Below are 19,363 nucleotides of genomic sequence, written 5' to 3'. Positions count from 1 at the left end.
AATGAAAATTTGCAAACAAACCAAAAACCTCACAGTGTCCAAGTAATGTTTTTCCTGAGAAGGACAAGACTGGTTCAACATTAGGAAATCCTTAATGTATTTCATCATGCTTACACTTCAAAGGAAAAAAGATATATAACAATTTTTTAAATAAAAATGTTTTAAATAAAAATTTTTAAATAAAATTACACATTTGGCCCTAGCTATTCCCTTCACTTTCTCCAAGATCTTTGCAAGTCTTCCTCCTTGAAATTTAGATCTCACCTCAAATATTACATCCACCTTATCTAAACTAGAATTTCTGTTCACTATTACATTACCCTAAGTAGAAATTCCATGTTCATGGATAGGAAGACTCAATACTGCCAAGCTGTCACTTCTTCCCAATTCAATCTATAGATTCAATGCAGTTCCAATAAAAATACCAGAAAATTATTTGTGGATATTAACAAAGTGATTTTGAAGTTTGTACAGAGGCAAAAGGCCCAGAATAACCAACATAATACTGAAGAAAAACAAAGTCAGAAGACTGGACATTTCCCAACTTCAAAACTTACTACAACACTGCAGCAATCAAGACACTATGCTACTGGTGAAAGAATAGACCAATACATCAATGGGAAGAATTGAGAGACCAGAAGTAGACTCACATAAATTTAGTCAACTGATCTCTGACAAAGGAGCAAAGGCAATACAGTGGAACAAAGATAGTCTTTTCAACAAATGGTGATGTAACAACTGGACTTTTACAAGCGGGAAAAAAAAAGAATCTAGACACAGATCTTACACTCTTCACAAAAAGTAACTCAAAATGGATCACAGACCTAAATGTAAAATAAATAAAATAAATGTAAAATAAATAAGGCTCCTAAAAGACAACATAAGAAAAATCCAGATGACCTTGGCTAGAACTTTTGATATATAACACCTAAAGTCACAAACTATGAAATAAATAATAGATAAGCTGGACTTCATCAAAATCACAGTTTATGCTCTTTATAAGATAATGTCCAGATAAGTGAGAAGACAAGCCACAGACTGGGAGAGAATATTTGCAAAAGACACATCTGATAAAGAACAATTATCCAAGATATCAAAGAAGTTTTAAAACTCAATATTAAGAAAACAAACAACACTATTAACCAATAGGCAAAGACATTAACAGATACCTCACCAAAGAAGATAAACAGATGGAAAACAAGCATATGAAAAAATGTTCTACTTCATATATCATTAGAGAAACAAACATTAAAACAAAAACAGGTTACCACTACACACCTATCGGAATGACCAAAATCTGGAACACTGACCACACCAGATACTGGCAAAGATGTGGCACAACAGGAACTCCTGTTCATGTCTAGTTGGAATACAAAATGGTATAGCCATTTTTGGAAGACAGTTTGGTATTCTTACAAAACGAAATGCACTTTTACCATACAGTCCAGCAACGGGGCTCCTTGGTATTTACCCAAAGTGGCTGAAAACTTATGTCTACACAAAAACCTGCACATGGATATTTATGGTAGCTGTATGCACAATTGCCAAAACTTAGAAGTAACCGGGATGGTCTTCAGTAGGTGAATGGATAAAAAATCTAGTACATTCAGACAATGGAACATGATTCAGCACTAAAAAGGAATGAACTATTGAGCCATGAAAAGACTTGGAGGAAACTTAAATGTGTATTACCAAGTGAAAGAGGCCAGTCTGAAAAGGCTATATACTGTATGATTCTAACTACAGCATTCTGGAAAAAGGCAAAACTATAAATTATTAAAAAGACCAGTGGTTACCAGGGGTTGGGTATTGGTAATAAGAGATAAATAGGTGGAAAAGGATTTTTACAGCAGTGAAAATATTCTATATGATTCCATAATGGTGGACACTTCCATTATACACTTGTCTACACCCACAGGATGTAAACACCAAGAGTGAATCCTAAAGTAAACTATGGACTTTGGATGATAACAATGTGTCAGTGTAGGTTCATCAATTGTAACACATGTGCCTTCTGTTGGAAATGTTGATCCTGAGGGAGGCTGTGTGTATTGTGGGGGGGGGGGGGGGGGGGGGGGGGTAGGGGATATATGGGAAATCTCTATTTTCTTCTTAATTTTGCTGTTAACCTTAAAGTGCTCTGAAAAGTTAAGTTGACAAAAATAATAGTTAAAAAATAAAAAACTCTAAAGCTAAAAATAAAAGGTGCTTATAATAAGGGAATAAGTAAGAGGGGAGAAAGGATAGGAGCTAGACTTCTTTGAATATGTCTCTTTTTGTAGATTTGATGTTGGAACCAGGAAATATTTTACATTATTATAAATAATATTACAATTTTAAAGGCAATCCCTAAAAGAAAGAGAAGTACAATTAAATAAACCTGTGTATCTGGTGGATAGCAAAACTACACAGAGAGGAACTATTCCAAATAACTTTAACTTTGTAATTTGACTGAACATCCCCAGTGGGATCTACTCTAAGGACCAAAAGGCCAGCAAACAAATCTTAAATTGTTTTCAGTAATTATATTCTGGCCGTAGTGTTGTAATTATGTTTCTGAGGTTATTGTATGTATATTGTGGCATGAATTGAATAAATGTTTATGTTGATATCATTGAGAACTAAGATTTTTCAGTGCAGCTGAAGGGAGTACTGATGTAAGATAAATAAAGTTAAGTAAAAAACAATAAGAATCCTTAGACCTGAATTTGAATAGAAAGTATCAGTATGAACTCATGATGAATTTTCTCTTAAAAAAGTACCTTTTCAGGCGCCTGGGTGGCTCAGTGGGTTAAGCCGCTGCCTTCGGCTCAGGTCATGATCTCAGGTTCCTGGGATCGAGTCCCGCATCGGGCTCTCTGCTCAGCAGGGAGCCTGCTTCCCTCCCTCTCTCTGCCTGCCTCTCTGTCTACTTGTGATCTCTCTCTGTCAAATAAATAAATAAAATCTTAAAAAAAAAAAAAAAAACTTTTTCTAGTTCTGCCCATAGGAAAGGGCTAGGAACAATGATTAAGCCAATAGAAATGAGTACCCATAGTGCCCAGATTGTGGTTCTGAATATAATTTCTTACTGAAAAGAACTAGGGCTTTTTGGGAGAAATGGTTGGTTCTAGGTCTGACTCAGAAAGTGTATAATATGAACCTAAAATAGCTTTTTATACTAAAAATCAAGGAAGCTTCAAGGACTACTAAGTTCATCTGAAAATGAAGGAATCAACCAGAACAAATCTCCTCCGTGGCAAGAAATAGAATTTGGGGGGCATCTATAGGGATAATATCAGTGATTTCAAACATACCAAATATTCTTAAATCCATGAGTTCACAATAGCACTTAATAAGAAAAAATTATTAAGAATCTTTGAAGTATGTTGGAGAACTATTACTTTGAAAACTTGTAAATAAAGGGAAAGAATCAAGCATTTGTCACTCCTTTCTTATAGAATATGAACCTCAGGCTAACCAAACAATCCATGAAGGGAAGTTTCTGTTTATGGAAACATACTGGCTAATAAATAAAGAATGATGGGATCAGGATGTTACTATTGTACAATCCGTGATTAGTTTATGAATCTAAGAAATGGTTCTCAGGGGCCAACAACATTCCCAGCTGATGGAAGTACCCAGTAGCACACATGAAGCAGTACTGGGGGAAAAAAAAAAATCTAACCTGAATTTGATCAAATCTGTAGATCTAGCCACTGATTTATAAGAAATTGAGGGAAAGAGAAAGAAACATGCTGAATGACACCACAGGAGTATGAACAGTAAATCCAGGCATGGGAAACTTCCATAAGATAAATGACTGTTGCCACAGGAAAAAAATGCAAGGAAGTAACCTTGAGAAACACAACAACTGATTGCAATGTGGGTCATTATTTGCATACTGATTCAAACAACAAACTTGAAACAATTAAGAGGCAGCTGGAAAAATGGGAACACTGATTAGAAATGTGATGAAAAAATTTGATTAAAAATTGATGATACTAACATTATTATGATGATTCTAAGTCATGATAATTTTATTGAAGCATTTTTTAAAGAGTCCTTATCTTTATAGGTTCATATTACAATACTTAGAAATAAAAACATGATGGAGTTAGGTATTTCTCTTTCCTGGTCAAATGGTCATTTCCTCCTTTCTAAAAATGCTTTAAGCAGTACTTTCTTCAGTGACTGTTGAATGACCAATTACCATTTTTTATTTGTGTGTTGAAGTCTAAAAGTATCATAAAGACCCTGGGTTCCAAGAAAAGTCTGTTTCCAACTCATCTTGAAATAATCATGTTAGCCGGAGAATTTATGCATAGGAGAGCTCTTATGAAGGGGAGAAAAATTTGTAATAAATATTATGTATTAAATCCTCACTCTCTCAAAACCCACAATTTTTCTTATAATAATGATAATTCAAAGGGATTGGGAAGTCATTTATATTTTCCCTCATTGGACTCACCAGTCTCCCGTTTGCATGTAAACTTCCTTTCCTACATATTTTTATTGGCCCAATAAGCCCAGTGAATATATCTTTGGTGGGATCCACAGCAGAGTAATACATCTTAGATAGGCAGATGTGATCTTTGTAAGTGGGTCCCACTTCTTTGGGGACAGTCCATTCATAGGTGAATGTTTGTTTGGGTGCTACACGTGAAGCTGGAGGAGGCACACCTGTGAGAAATGTCACATTGGAGAGGTTAAGTATGCTTTCTAATGTGGTCATTTGAGCCACCAAGTAGACCAGGTTTAGTCCAAGACAACCCACTTCTCAGTTCCTTATTACGAATTAGAATGAAATCCTACTTGAATGGTGTCCCACTTGTGCTCCTGTGTCAGGTCACAGATGGGTATGATTTCCTTCAGGAAGCCTCCTCTTAACCGGTCTGTGACTGGTGCCTGCTATGGTCTGAATGTTTGTGTCCTCCTAGAATTCACATATTGGAATCCTAATGCCCAATAAGATACTCCTAGAAGGTGGGGCCTTTGGTGGATGATTAAACCATGAAACTAGAGCCCCCCTAAATGGGATTAGTGCCCTTAAAGAGAGATCCCACAGAACTCCCTAGCCCCTGCTACCACATGGAAACACAGCAAGAAGTGTGAGACCCAGAAAAAGGTCCTCATCCAACCATGCTGGCCCCCTGATCTTGGACTTCCAGTTTCCAGAACTGTGAGAAATGAAGTCCTGTTGTTTATAAGCCACCCAATCTGTGGAATTTAGTTACAGCAGCCTGAACGGACTAAGACAGGGCTGCTCTCACAGCCCCTGATGATGTCCCCAGCACCTTTCATGCTAGGTTATGTGTATTTCCCCCACAAACAGAATGTAACTGCCCTGAAGGAAGCAGTGTCTCTATATTTCCTTTGCTAGAACAACACCTGAAAAGAGGGTATACTCCATACATGTTCTGTTGAACAAAACTGAATTAAAAATAACTTCAGAACTAAAAGGTAACTGCAGATGATCCTGTTCAAATATCCTGATTTTATACTTGGGGAAACTGAGGCCAGAAGGACTGAATAACTTGCCCACAGTCACACTGCAAGAGGTGGCAAAAGCACTCGCCTTCATTTGTCAGCCTGATATATAGAAATACCCAAATGCGTGCATAAAATGGAATGTTTGTATTATTAAAGTTATATTAAAATGCTTATAACGGTAAGGAAACAAACTCAGTATAAAAATACAATGACAAGTATTTATATACTATGAACTCAACTACATTCAAATATATATTATATGTACACAGATGAAAAAGTGGGGGGTTATATAAGAGTATCATAGTGGTTATCCATAGAACTATAGATAATATTTTTGGCTGTACTTTTTCTATTTTTCAAATATTCGAATGAGCATCTAATCTTAAAATTGCAAGAACATTTTTCAAATCTAAAAATCACCCAAACAGTACCCCAGAAATGCATAATTGATATAATCCCAATAAGTTCCTACCAGCATTATCAAAAATCAACCAATTAAGGCAGGACAAAATTCCATATACCAGTTAGAAATGGAAGGAGAAGAGGTTAACTTGCTTCCTGGCATGATGCCTAAGAATGATATATGAGCAGCTTCCTTGGAAGCTTCTGCCTTCAGTTTTTGCTGGGCAGTTTTCCCTGGTGGACCAGCACAGCAGGTTGGTAAATGTAGTTTGGTTACAGAATGTTGTACTCACTTTCACTCAGGGAGTTGTGAAGTGAAGTATAGTATGTGCCTTCGTTGTTCTTGCTGACCCTCACCCCAACTGGCTCAATACTGAGGGGATATGCTCCTTTGTTATGGAAAGTGACTCTGATGGTATCTCCCACCTCTGCCCAAATGACAGGACCTAGGGACAAAGAGAGCATTATTAGTCTTCCTTGGTATATAACAAACTCAATACGTAAGACAGTTGTTTACTTTGGCTTGTCCTCTGGCAGAAACTGCTGGCAGCTACATGTTATTTCTGGCAAATGGAACACCTGCTTTTTTGTTTTATTTAGTTTTGTTTTAAAGTCTGTTATCAACTTGACATGGTGAGGCTAGAAAGAGATAATAAAGGCTTTCTGATTTATCTTCAGGTTAAGGAAATTTGTTATAATTTTTATCCAAGTTGGTTCACCAGCTTTATACATCGACAAGAAATTATTAGGTGACTATACTCCTCATCCTAGCCTTCTGCTGGCCAGATGTGTGATATTTGTCCCAAGAGTCAGGGGACTGCTAGTTAAACCTTGACCACCCAAAGAGGGTAAGTTAAATTGTCTAGGATGTGAAGAGTAACATTTTTATGGATTTTATTTCACTAAAATTAGTATTGTTACCAAATATAGAATAAAAACATATATAGTAGATATTTTATGTAATACATAAAATAGTATTTATTGAGAGCTTCTCATGTGCTTTTCTGAGTGTTAATGTACATTAACTCATTTAACCCTTACAGCATCTTTATGAGATAAGGACTGTTATTGTTAATTTTTTAAAGATTTATTTATTTAGGGCGCCTGGGTGGCTCAGTGGGTTAAAGCCTCTGCCTTCGGCTCAGGTCATGATCCCAGGGTCCTGGGATCGAGCCCCGCATTGGGCTCTCTGCTCAGCAGGGAGCCTGCTTCCTCCTCTCTCTCTGCCTGCCTCTCTGCCTACTTGTGATCTCTGTCAAATAAATAAATAAAATCTTTAAAAAAAAAAAAGATTTATTTATTTATTTGAGAGATAGAGTGCGAACGCCTACCGGGAGCAGAGAGAGCAAGAAAGTGAAGCCGATTCTCCGCTGAGTGTAGAGGTGGATGCGGGGCTCAATCCCAGGACCCTGAGATCATGACCTGAGCTGAAACCAAGAGTCAGACACTTAACTGCCTGAACCACAAAGGTGGCCCAGGACAGTTATTGTTATTATTGTTCCTGATGAGGGAGCAGGAGGCTGACTGAAGACAAAGCAAAAGCTGGCACCTTGCACCCCCTCTCCATCCGCTCCCCCTCATATGTGTAGCATTCCTCAGGCACCCCTGACTGCCATAAACGATAAACAAATAGTTAACTTGCAGAGATCACAATCCTGCAAGACAGGAGTCTCCCTTGGCTTACAAATGTCCCAAATCTCACTAACAAAGATGATTGATAGCAGGATTGTGACATCCCACCAAGAATCTCCCAACTATCTTGATGTTAATGGCTGGCCTAAAGACAACATTGATCAAGCCGCAAGGCAAGGCCTCCGGTAGGCCTCCGATATCCTGGCACCTTGTAGGCCCTCTTTAGCATATGAAAGTTCCATTGAAGCCTCCCTTCCCCTCCCCTCCCCCCCAACCGCAGGGTACATAACCTGCCATCCCTCACAACCCGGGGCAGCAACTCTTCCTGCCCACGGGTCCTGTCCCCGTGCTTTAATAAACCACCATTTTGCACCAAAGATGTCTCAAGAATTCTTTCTTGGTCATCAGCTCCGGACCTCAGCCCACCGAACCTCACCTAGGTTCTAGAACTTCATCATTCCCATTTTACACAAAGAGAGCAGGTAGAGCAAACAGTACTTTCAGAGGTCACACAGCTCATAGGCGAGGCATGAGGACAGTCTGAATTCAGACTCTGTGCTCACCCACTATATTCTGTCTGAAGGTTTGAGCAAGAACAGGTCTCTGGGTTGTGCACAAGGTTCTAAGACAGACTCTGCCTCTTTCATTAGTAGCCTGGACTTTAATTCTAGAGAAATGTACTTTCAGTTAAAAATGAGGCTAATGGCTTTGTTAATTTATTTTATTTTTGTTGTTGTTGTTGTTGTCAATTTAAACCAAGTCATAAACACACATTTCTCCTTACCTTTTTTTAAAAGACTATATACTTATTTGAGAGAAAAATAGCAACAGAGAGCATGAGTGGGGAGGAAAGGGAGAAGCAGACACCCCACTGAGCAGAGAGCCCAAGGCGGGACTCAATCCCATGACCCTGGGATCATGACCTGAGCTGAAGACTAATCAACTGAGCCACCCAGATGCCCCTCTCCTTACCTCTTGAAGAAAAAAAAAAAAAAAATCATCATTTGAAGTCAGCAGAGCTTTTATTGATGAAGATTTACTATTGGTAATTTACATTGGAAAAGTAATTAGCTGCTATCCCTTAATTATTAAATGACCATCCACATCCTTAGTTTATATGTAGAAATCACACTGTAGGTCCTGAAGTTTCTGCTCTTTCTGAGATTGGGTAGGTAGCCCAGGACAAGAGTACAACAGTCACAGATACTCTGCATCAACTCACCCAGGATGCCAAGATGTTCCTCTTCAGGGCCTCTCTTCTTTCGATTTGTGAAGGAGGCATCTGTGTACTCACGATAAACCAGCTTTTTATAAGATCCTCCAATTCTTGTAGTGCCCTGTTCAAAAAATACCTCTGAAGCACTGCCAAAAGAAAAAGGGTTTAACACTGGAGTTGAGAGCAGAACAAAAAGCAGGCATTCACATAGGAGAAATTGCAAAGCAAAATTATGACCAGTGCTCAGAGGCAATGCTTATTTATGATTTGCTAAATATTCAGACAGAAGCGGCTGGTACTAGGCACCTCGTAGAAGGCTGTTCAATTAATGAGTGGGGTATCATGGTGTAGAGTTTTCATTTTTTTCAAGTGAAGTGGAAAATTTTAGGATGACCCACATCAACTCCTAATAGTCATTAAATGTTCTATAATGGAATCTTTAGAACAAGTTACAAAATGTTTAAAATTCAGTATCTACTGTTCATTACATATTAGCACAAGCCAGGTACTTAGGAGCTTTCATTTATTATCTGAAACTCACATGATATGGCAACAAAGTTGGCATTATTCTCCCCCTCATTCTTACAAATGAAGAAATTAAATTTCAGAAAGGCATCTGACTTGCCAGAGTCAACCCATTCCTCTCTTCTCCCATTTGATGAATGTATTAGACACCTGCTTTTTGCCAGGAAACTTGTTATGTGCTGATGGTATAACCAGAAGCAAGCTGGACCCACCCCTGTCCACAGGGACTTTATACGGATCAGAGAAGACAGACTATGAACCGATCAACATAATAACATGCAATAAGCACAAGGTGTTATGGAACATTCTCCTGGGCTTAAGGGAAGTGTTGGGAAGAGGCCCCAAAAACTTTCCAAAGAAAGTGATTTTTCAAAATGATCTAGAAGAGAGAGAGTCAAGTTAGAAAGATGAAATATATGTGGTGGGGAGAATGGGGTGGGTGTTTGCAAAGAAGCAACACACTGTGGAAGGTTCAGAGGAAAGAGTGAATGCGGCATGTTTTATGAAATATGACCGGAGCATGGTGTACAGGGCAGGGCAAAAGAGAGAGAAAGAGGCCGATGAGAGAGAGTGAGACTTGGAGAGATAAGGAGTGGGTAGCAGGACCCAGTTAAAGTTTCAGTACTCCATCCCAGAGCAGTGGGAAAGCTCTGAAAGATGTGAGCATCCAGGAGTAGTATTTTAAGAGAACCCCTCGGGTGGGGGAAAAGTAGACAACTGTTGGAGACATTTAGGATACACCGAGGCAGTACATAATGAAGAGAGAAGGAAGGAGTGGTGATGTGGGGAGTCAGGGATGGTGCTCAGGTTTCAGGCTTGACTGAGGGATGCACAGTGATTGATACTATTTACACAGAGAAGGAAGCTCAGACATACAGGGAACACAATAGGTTCAGATTGGACATACTGATTTGAAGGGACCTCATCCAAGTGGGGTGTCCTTTAAACAATTTTAAATGCAAATCTACAATTTAGAAGATGCAGCTTTGGAGTCATTGCATCTGGATGTCAGTGTAGACTGGGACCTAAACATCTGCTTCAGGAATCACAGACCTGGGTGGAGGCAGGCCTGGCCACGGACATGGCATGTGTCATTGAGTAAGCTACTTAACCTTTCCAAGGAGCTGGGGGGCAAATAAAGCTCCCCTTAGGAGGTGATGTTTGAGCAGGGACTTGAAGCAGGGGTGTGGCATAATCTCATCAACATTTTGGAAAGCTTACTTTGGGTGCTTTATAGAGAATGGATAGTAGGAAAGGAAGTCTAAGCAGGGAAGAACGGAGGCTGTGGAAGTCATTAGACATAGACAGTAGTTTCTGTGAATCTAAGGATACTGTCAAGAGAGTGAAAAAAAAACCTATAGAATGGGAGAAAATATTTGCAAACCATATATCTGGTAAGAGGTTAATATCCAAAATATGTAAGGAAGTCATAGGCTTTAACAACCACTACCAACAAGAACAAAAACAAACAACCCAATTCAACAATGGGACTTGAGGACTTAAACAGATGTTTCTCTGAATGACCAACAAGAACATGAAAAGATGTTCAACTTTACTAATCATCAGTAAAATACAAGTCAAAACCACAATAAGATACAACTTCACACCCAATAAGAGGCCTACTATAAAAAAAATGTGAAATAAATATTGGCAAGGAAGTGGAGAAATTGGAGCTCTTGTACATTACTGGGGGGAATGTAAACTGGTACAGCCACTGTAGAAAGCAATATGGCTGTTCCTCAAAAAATTAAAAATGCAATTGTCATATGATTGAGCAATTCCATTCCTGGGATGTACACAAAAGAATTGAAAGCAGAGATGTAAGCAATGTTCATCCTTCCATGTTCATAGTTGCATTATTCACAATAGCCAAAAATGGAAACAACCCAAATTTTTATCAACAGACAGATGGATAAATAAAATGTGATACATGTGTACAATGGAATATTACTGAGCCTTGAAGAAGAACAAAGGCTACGACATGGATGAACCATGAAAACATTAGGCTAAGTGAAATAAGCCAGACAAAAAAGGACAAATACTCCATTATCCCACTTGTATTAAGTGCCCAGAATAGGCAAATTCACAGAGATAGGAAGTGGAAGTTATCAGGGATTGGAAAGCTATTATTTAATGGATACAGTCTTTCTATTCGGAATGATGGCAAAGTTCTAGAAATGGATAGTGTGGATGATGGTACAATTCTGTGAACAAACTTAATACTGCCGGATTGCACAACGCTGTATTTTCTCTTATTTAAAAAAATATTAGTTAATTAGCTAATTAATTAACTAATTTTTATTTGACTTCAATTAGCCAAAGTATAGCACTGTATTTTCATGAAAGGAAAGCTAATGCATTGATTAGTCTAATTATACTCAGTATTTTCTGAGGAATTTGTTAAGCATCTGATAATTTTTAAAATCATTTTCTTTCATGAACTCAAAAGTCATATTTCTAAAGGGAGATTCATACCAAACACTTTAATAAATATTTAGCAGTGTAGTTACTCAGTTTCAGGTACCAATTATAATGTTAATTCCTGATTCCATCTTTTGTGGATCTTTCTCTTTCTTTCTTTTTTTCTCTCTTTCTTTCTTTCTTTCTTTCTTTCTCTCTTTCTTTCTACTTTCTTTCTTTCGAGTCCTATTTTGAAATAATAGTCTTTTTCCTGAATTACCTTCCAGGGGCTGTTAAGTTTTCTTTGGTGAAGATGTCTATTCCAGAAGGTGCATAGTTCCAGACGATTTCCTCAGCAGCGATGTAGTAATGTCTAACATGTTTCCCGCGAATATTGTCCTCTGATGAAGGCTTGTTACAGTCTTGTACCTGGAAAAAGGCCTGGAGACCAGCTGAAAGCCACATGGAAGGAGACATTGGTTAATGGAGCCAATGGTTTTTCCCTCCTATTGCCTTGTAAACACTGCCGGTGAAATAACAGATGGGAATTGAAGAAATAGACAGCTAGAAACAATACTAAAAATTAGAGTAAACTGCGGTAACTAAATTACTGGTGGAAAATTCAAGCAGTAAAACTTCTCTGTATGGCACAGAAGAGAGATATTAAACACTAGTATTTTAAAAAATATGGTACCAATCTTTGTGGTTTCACTTGGGAGGTCTTTTGGTGAGAAAAAAGGGACACATTAATAGATAATTAACGAAGAGAGGTTTGGCCTCGCTTCATATTTTAAGGGCCAAAGTGGAGTGAAGGAGGAGGAATAGAATGAGCATATATGATTATTGTTCTCAGACAAAATCAAAATGGTTATGCACCCAGTGTGTTGGGTCTTCTGAGGCCAAGGTCATATTTAATAGGTGAGGTTATGTCTGAAGGTCAGAGTTAACATACCAAAAAGACCCAGATTAAAGTTAATTTCTTCAGTAGATCAATATTACAAACTAGTATTTTTTTTAAGAACTAAGAATGTTCTTATATTGAAGAGATAGAGGAGGAATTTAGCTATTTAAACCAAGGAACAGCTGGACTCAAAGAACAAAGTTGGTTATATTTGATAGAACCAAGGAAAAAAAAAGCTATCTTTCAGCACCACATGCAAATCTTCTGGCATTTACGATAATGTGTATTTTACAAAGCTAAGAAGTTATATAGAGAATTATACTTTTAGGACAGGAGTACACAATCAGAACCAGTTGTTATTTCCCCCAAATTAGTATGCTTTCACATTTCATTACTTTATAAAATTCCAGTCTTTCAGTCCTTTTTATTACATTATGATGCATACTGTCATAGGAATGAATTTACGTTACCAGTTCAAGGTTCAGATTATTCCTGATTCCCCATCATTACCTCATTAGTGGTGTAACTGAGACATGATGCTATTTCAGCTGACAGCTCATTTTGGGTAAAGATGCCTTACCTTTCAGGTGGTTAAGATTCTGACAGCTAAGCATCCATTCTCCAGGATTCTGGGCCACCATGAAAGCTTCGAAGAGGGTAGCAGGAAAGAGATTGACTGTATCAATTCGGTAGTTCTTATTAGTCAACACCTGGCCGTGGAAGAAGGCTGCATGCACATCCACTTCATTACCCATACCAAAAAGGTACCATCTGACTCTGTCCTCTGCACACATGGAGAGTCCCGGGAGACTTCCAAAAACGTATCCATTCACAGCTGTAAGCCAAGAACAGAGATTGTGACTCACAGACATTGGTGCCTGGGACAGTAATAGTCATTCTATAGAAACAGAATGAATTGGGGATGGAAAATACATGACATATATCTTGCTGCTATTCCTCCCTCCTGTACCCACATCAGACATCTCTAATCAATCACAGCGCTCTTATTTTAGACCTGAATTCAGCCTCAGGAATTTTGTCAACACAGCATTAGCGGATGAACACAACACTGAAGATGAAACCTGTTTTCTTTCTCCATTAGGAGCTATCCTCATTAGTATGTGTATTTATAAATACAAATATGTGCTTATATTCATACATACATACAAAATGTCTACACATAAAGTTTTAAAAAGACTGAAGCTTATTTAGTAATCAATCATGTATCATGTTGATAGGGGTAATATGAATGACTTTAATGTTTTCTTTCTGCTTATCAGAACTCTGCCAATTTTCTACAGTGAATATGAATTACTTGTGTAATAACACGGGGAAAGCTTTTTTTTTTTTCTTTTCTTTTTTTAAAAGATTGGCAGAAAAAATTAGAAGAGATGTGGAGGAGGAAAGAAGAAATGCAGGGGAAGGATTGTAGGGACCAGTACCAGAGCCACAAAGCCCTAAAAGTCCAAAGGCAGGGTGATGTAAAGCCTTTTGAAGAAATTTAGGATCACTATTCAAACTCGGTGGTCCTAGAAGTAAGGTGAAAATTGGTTCTCAGTAGCACCATGAATTATACAACAGAGGTACAACCAGACTGACCCAGACTAGATGTTTGAGTATCTTTTTCTAACATCTATTTTTGATTAGTGCAGAACAGAGACAGGATTGAAGTGTAGAAAGAGGGCCTTCTAGCCAGAAATAAGCAAAAGTTGGTGAAAAAATTCTGTACTTCGTTAGTCAGTTATTTTTCTGCTTTGGTAGTTATTTTTTGTATTATTGATTTAAGTAAAGATTATTTTGAAGAAGCTAAACATGAACAAAATGTATACTTCTTGGTCTAGTTGATGTTAAGAGAAGTGATTTTTTTTTTAACGCAAATTCTGAGTGATAGAAAACTTTACTAAACTCATTATTTTGTGTCTGGGGGCACAATTAAGAACTAAGGAGAAACCTAGGCAGTAAACAAAGCATTTCTAGAAGAAATAAAGTGAATTAAAAGTTAGAAAAAAAATGATGCAGATGAAAAATGTATGAGTAAAAGAAATACCTTGTAGAAGTAGTGGTTTGAACTATTTTCCTAAATACAGTTCAATGCTTTATGAGTATAATTTTTTTTTAAAGATTTTATTTATTTCTTTGATGGACAGAGATCACAAGTAGGCAGAGAGGCAGGCAGAGAGAGAGAGGAGGAAGCAGGCTCCCTGCTGAGGAGAGATCCCGACGCGGGGCTCGATCCCAGGAACCTGGGATCATGACCTGAGCCGAAGGCAGAGGCTTTAACCCACTGAGCCACCCAGGCGCCCCTATAAGTATAATTTTAAGCATTTAGTTTAATAATTTTAGGCCGCCTCAAATAACTTTTGGGATGAGCTTGGAGGTTAAACAAATATATAAATAAATATAACATGCATATACATTAAACCATAATTGATGATGTTTTCTACTTATTAGTTTGGGAATAATTTGGTGTATCCAGTTTTACTAGGCACAGAGTTTTGATTTGATCTGTTTAGCTGAATATGGAGTTGCACATTTAATATGCCTTCTTATCAAGGCCATACTAGAAACACACTACTTAGTGATGTCTGGGTGGCTCAGTTTGTTAAGCATCTCTCTTCATATCAGGTCATGATCCTAGGGTCTTGGGATCAAGGCCTGCATCAGGCTGCTTGCTCAATAGACAGCCTGCTTCTCTCTCTGCCTGCTGCTTCCCCTGCTTGTGTTCTCTCTCTCTCTCTCTGACAAGTAAATAAGTAAAAATCTTAAAAAAAAAATATAAAGAAGCACACTACTTATTCATGTGAAGGATAAACCTAGCAGACCTAATAGATCAAGAAAAATAAGACCAAAATTAACACATCTTCTATAATCTTACAATACATCCTGTTACTCTCCTGGAAGTCTTCATCATCTTTGTCAACTTTCTCTGGTTCAGAGCAATAGGTTTTAATGTTGTCATCTAGGTACCAGCTGAGATTTTCATCCACCACAGAAAACATCACCACAAATTCTTGGTCAATATTTTTTTCTTTTTCATTATCCAGAGAATCTGAAGTGAAAATTACTATTTTAGTACAAGTTAATCTTTAACATGTATTTTTAGCAGGTGATTTATAGCTTTAAAGATTTATTTTTCATATAAAGCACAAATCTGGATTAGTCACTTCTGTTTTACAAACACAAAAACACCAGGAAATTTTATGGTCAATGTCCAGGGCTTGGAGATCCTCATATATCTGAATATCCACTGACCACATAATTATTCAATACTTTTTGGCAGATGTGAAGGATGGAATTTAAAGTATATGTTCTGGTCCCATAAGCTGAGACAGTAAGTCTTTGCAGGTAACTCATTATCCCAGTAAGAATTAGATTTCAAGCTCTTGAATTATGTCATCTTTGTCATGATGCTAGAAATAGATACTGTGATCCCGTATTGACCAACACAGTACAGACAGCTACAGACCTATCACCACAGAGTGCTGCTAAGGGGGTCACTTTCAGTAAAGTCATACATCTCTTCAACACCACTGTTGGAAATTACATAGAGCAAAACCTATCTTCCAGGAAAGCATGTTTCTTACTGTTTAGCAATGTTGTGTGAATGCTTGTTCCATTTATCCCTTCTTTTTTTCCTGTCTTGCTGTTTCTTTCCTTTTTTTCTGGATTCACCCCCCACTCAACCTTTCCTACTCAATCATAACACAGAAAAGTTGACTTATAGTTAAAAAAACAAACTGCCCTGTCTCTTGCCTTTTGGTCATACATTGTGATCAACAATGGAAAAAATGTACCTTTTTTACAGATTATTAAAGGTCCGATGAGTCCTGAGGCAATATCTTTTGGAGCATCAATGTGGGAATGGTAAATCCTGGTCACACAATTGCTATCTTCCTCACCAGGACTCTGGTCTTGGGTGGCATCCAATACGTATGTGTACTGCTCGCCTGGATACACTTTGTCATCTGCTTTGTGAAAATCTGTCGTATTGTCAGGATAGATGGCCCCTGGGAAGCAATATGCGATAAAGTTACAACATGAATGTATTTGAACTTAAATGAGAGAATAGATGCTCTATTAATTTTTTCAGCAAACATTTATACAATTTCTAGTATGTGCCCTCTTGGGGATGTAATGATATCCTGTTTGGACACAGAGGAGTGAAGGAGTGAGAGGCTAATGACTAAGGGGTCTGGAAGCTTCACAGAAAATTTGGTCATTATTATTTTTTATACTTACTGAATCTTAAGGGAGTAGTAATAGAGAATAGTGACTTTTGGTTTGCAATTTAAAGAACCACTTTTGTTTTGGGGTCATGGTATGGAAGCATGAGCAAAATGGCTACTCTCTATTATAATTTGGAACATCTTATATGATATCAAATTTTTGCCCATGAAGTAACTACAGATTTTTAAAAATTTTGTACTTTAAATTTTGGAAATTTCCAGAAACATGTAAAAGCTGAGAAAATAGTATAATAAACTTCCACGTACCTGTCAATTGAACTTTAACAATGATAACTCAAGGCCAATCCTGTTTCATCTATACCCTCACTTACTCTTATCTCCATCACCATCGAATTATTCTAAAGCAAATTCCAGGCATCATATAATTTCACTCATAAATACTTGAATATGTACCTCTAAAGGATAAGAGCTCTTTTTTCTTTTCACAGAAACAATATAACTACCATAACTTAAAAATGAGTAATGCCCTAATATACCATTAAATCATAAAAAAAGAAATAAGATGGCAGTCAACCTCCATGTTAAGAACATATTTGTTTGTTTCAGAAGAACAAACAAAGATATATGGTCAAAACAATCACCTTCTAAAGCAATACCTCTTTAAAAAATTAATAATTAAAAAAATCTAATTTTATCTTCATTTCTAGACTTAATCCTTGTAATTCCAGTTAGCATGGCCTCCACATTTTCACTTATGATAATATCTGATGTTCATTGAGTTATTACTATGTACTATTATTGTCCCTATTTTATATATGAGGACATTGAAGCACAGAGAATTTAAAAGAATTTAAGAACTTGCCTAAGATCACTCAGCCAATAAAAGTCAAGGCTGCACTGAAACTTGGTCTATTACTTTCAGAGCCCTTGCTCTTATCCACGACAAAACACCACCTCTTTCACTCATCATTACCATCATCGAGAACTAAAAATGAGTTTATCCCAAGTTAGGTTGGGATGGGACAATGGCCACAGTATGTTCACACGTAGGAACTTCAGAGGTGAGACAATCCCTCTTTCAAGTCCTGTTTCCTCCCTCTGGATGTTTGCCTTTTCTAGGCCTTAATGCCCATTGCCTAGTTCTCTCATTCTCTTTGGCTGGGAGGGAAGTCCTCATTCTCACTGACTCACTCATTCTATCAGTCTGCCCAGAAGTCCCCTTACGTTCACACTTGAAAAAGCAAGCGCAATCGAGGGAAACAGCATTATTATGATGAACCAAAATACTTGTTAATAAAATCGCTTAAAGCTAAATGACACAGTGATAGGTCTTATCCAGGAGGGGAAGCCATAATCTTACAAGTTAAAAAAGTGCTCCTACTGAGAAGCTAGAGGAAATTCCAGCTTGAGTATGAGCTGAACTTACCCTCATGTTCCTTACGGTAAGTTATTCCGTGAGGATGAAAAGTGTAGGGCCTAGAGGCAAAGTTTTTTAAGTGTACATAAACATTATCTCCAGTTTCAGCTTTGATAATAGGGCCTAAAAACCCTAGCCAGATGGGTTTTTGTAAAACCGTTGTAAAGGTTTTGTCTGTGTACTGAAGATAAAGAGCCTTCTTATAGATCCTTCCAATTCTATTTGGGCCATTTTGAAGATAGACATCGGAATGCTCCCTGCAAAGGAAAAGAAGACAACTCTATCAGAAGCCATCATTTCAGGGGATAATGTTATAATTATAACATCTCATGTGATTAAAGAGAAATTAATAACCACATCACATGAAATGTTTGCCCATTGTTGTATGGATGCTTCCCAAAAAATGGAGAGGACAGAGGGTACTCATTCTGTTATTTTAACTGGGAGGCCTCCCACCTCAGGTGTGTAGCAGAGAATCATGTGTGAAGGCACCATAAAATATGGTATATCTTACCAGAGTATTTTTCTACAGGATTTTTATGTTAAAACCCAGAGGCGTTATGAAAAAGACTACAAAATTAAAGTGAAATATTAAGATAAAGCAGTTAAGAGTTTACTCACGGTATACCTCTTTCAGCTACTAGAAAAAAATGAGTTTATAAGCAGTTAATCTGGATATTTGAGACTTTTGTGTGTGCATATGTTTTGTTTTCCTATATAAATAAAATTTATGATGCTAAATTAGTTTTATTTGTAGTTGTATTTCTTTTAGCATCACTAAACCAAGACTGGAATTGATGCATGCAATATGTGTGGGTTTTAAAATTACCTTTGGATTCAAATTACCCTTATGTTCTTTTAATCCTTTGCTACTGAAAATACTTGAACACTGAATATTTACATTCTGCTTAGTGGCTGATTCATAGTTGCTCAAAACTCTTCTAAAAATATTAGCAAATTAAATTATAACCGAGCAGGAAGAGGAGGAGAAAGAAAGACAAGAAAGGAAAAGAAAGTGAGTTTGGTATTCAAACTTTAAAGTGATGCTTATGTTGTCCTTAACAGAAGGCTCTGGATCGCTCAGGGAGATTGATTAGTGTTACCCATTGAGGAGGACGCACTTAAAACCTGGACTTGGGCAAGCCCCGCCACAAATAGATCTCCTCCAGGAGAATAAAAACTTCTTACACTCAGGCTAATGATCTGAGGTT

The 19,363-nt window shown here is 37.5% G+C and overlaps 1 protein-coding gene across 1 annotated transcript in view; it reads right to left on the bottom strand.

The window, feature by feature from the left end:
- LOC111147632 (ceruloplasmin) overlaps positions 1–19,363 on the bottom strand; it is a 47,818-nt gene that overhangs the window by 21,813 nt on the left and 6,642 nt on the right. Inside the window, exons 2-9 of the mRNA XM_022503821.1 lie at positions 18,162–18,409; positions 16,343–16,555; positions 15,424–15,597; positions 13,129–13,383; positions 11,928–12,099; positions 8,729–8,868; positions 6,168–6,320; positions 4,451–4,662 (exon numbers count right to left, since the gene is read on the bottom strand). Coding sequence (XP_022359529.1) covers positions 4,451–4,662; positions 6,168–6,320; positions 8,729–8,868; positions 11,928–12,099; positions 13,129–13,383; positions 15,424–15,597; positions 16,343–16,555; positions 18,162–18,409 — 1,567 coding nt within the window. The remainder of the gene's footprint in view (positions 1–4,450; positions 4,663–6,167; positions 6,321–8,728; positions 8,869–11,927; positions 12,100–13,128; positions 13,384–15,423; positions 15,598–16,342; positions 16,556–18,161; positions 18,410–19,363) is intronic.

The sequence above is a fragment of the Enhydra lutris genome, unplaced genomic scaffold, assembly GCF_002288905.1.
Source record: "Enhydra lutris kenyoni isolate GAN:26980312 unplaced genomic scaffold, ASM228890v2 scaffoldscaffold2, whole genome shotgun sequence".
In the NCBI taxonomy this organism is placed as follows: domain Eukaryota; kingdom Metazoa; phylum Chordata; class Mammalia; order Carnivora; family Mustelidae; genus Enhydra; species Enhydra lutris.
This window is presented reverse-complemented; position numbering and strand designations above follow the sequence as displayed.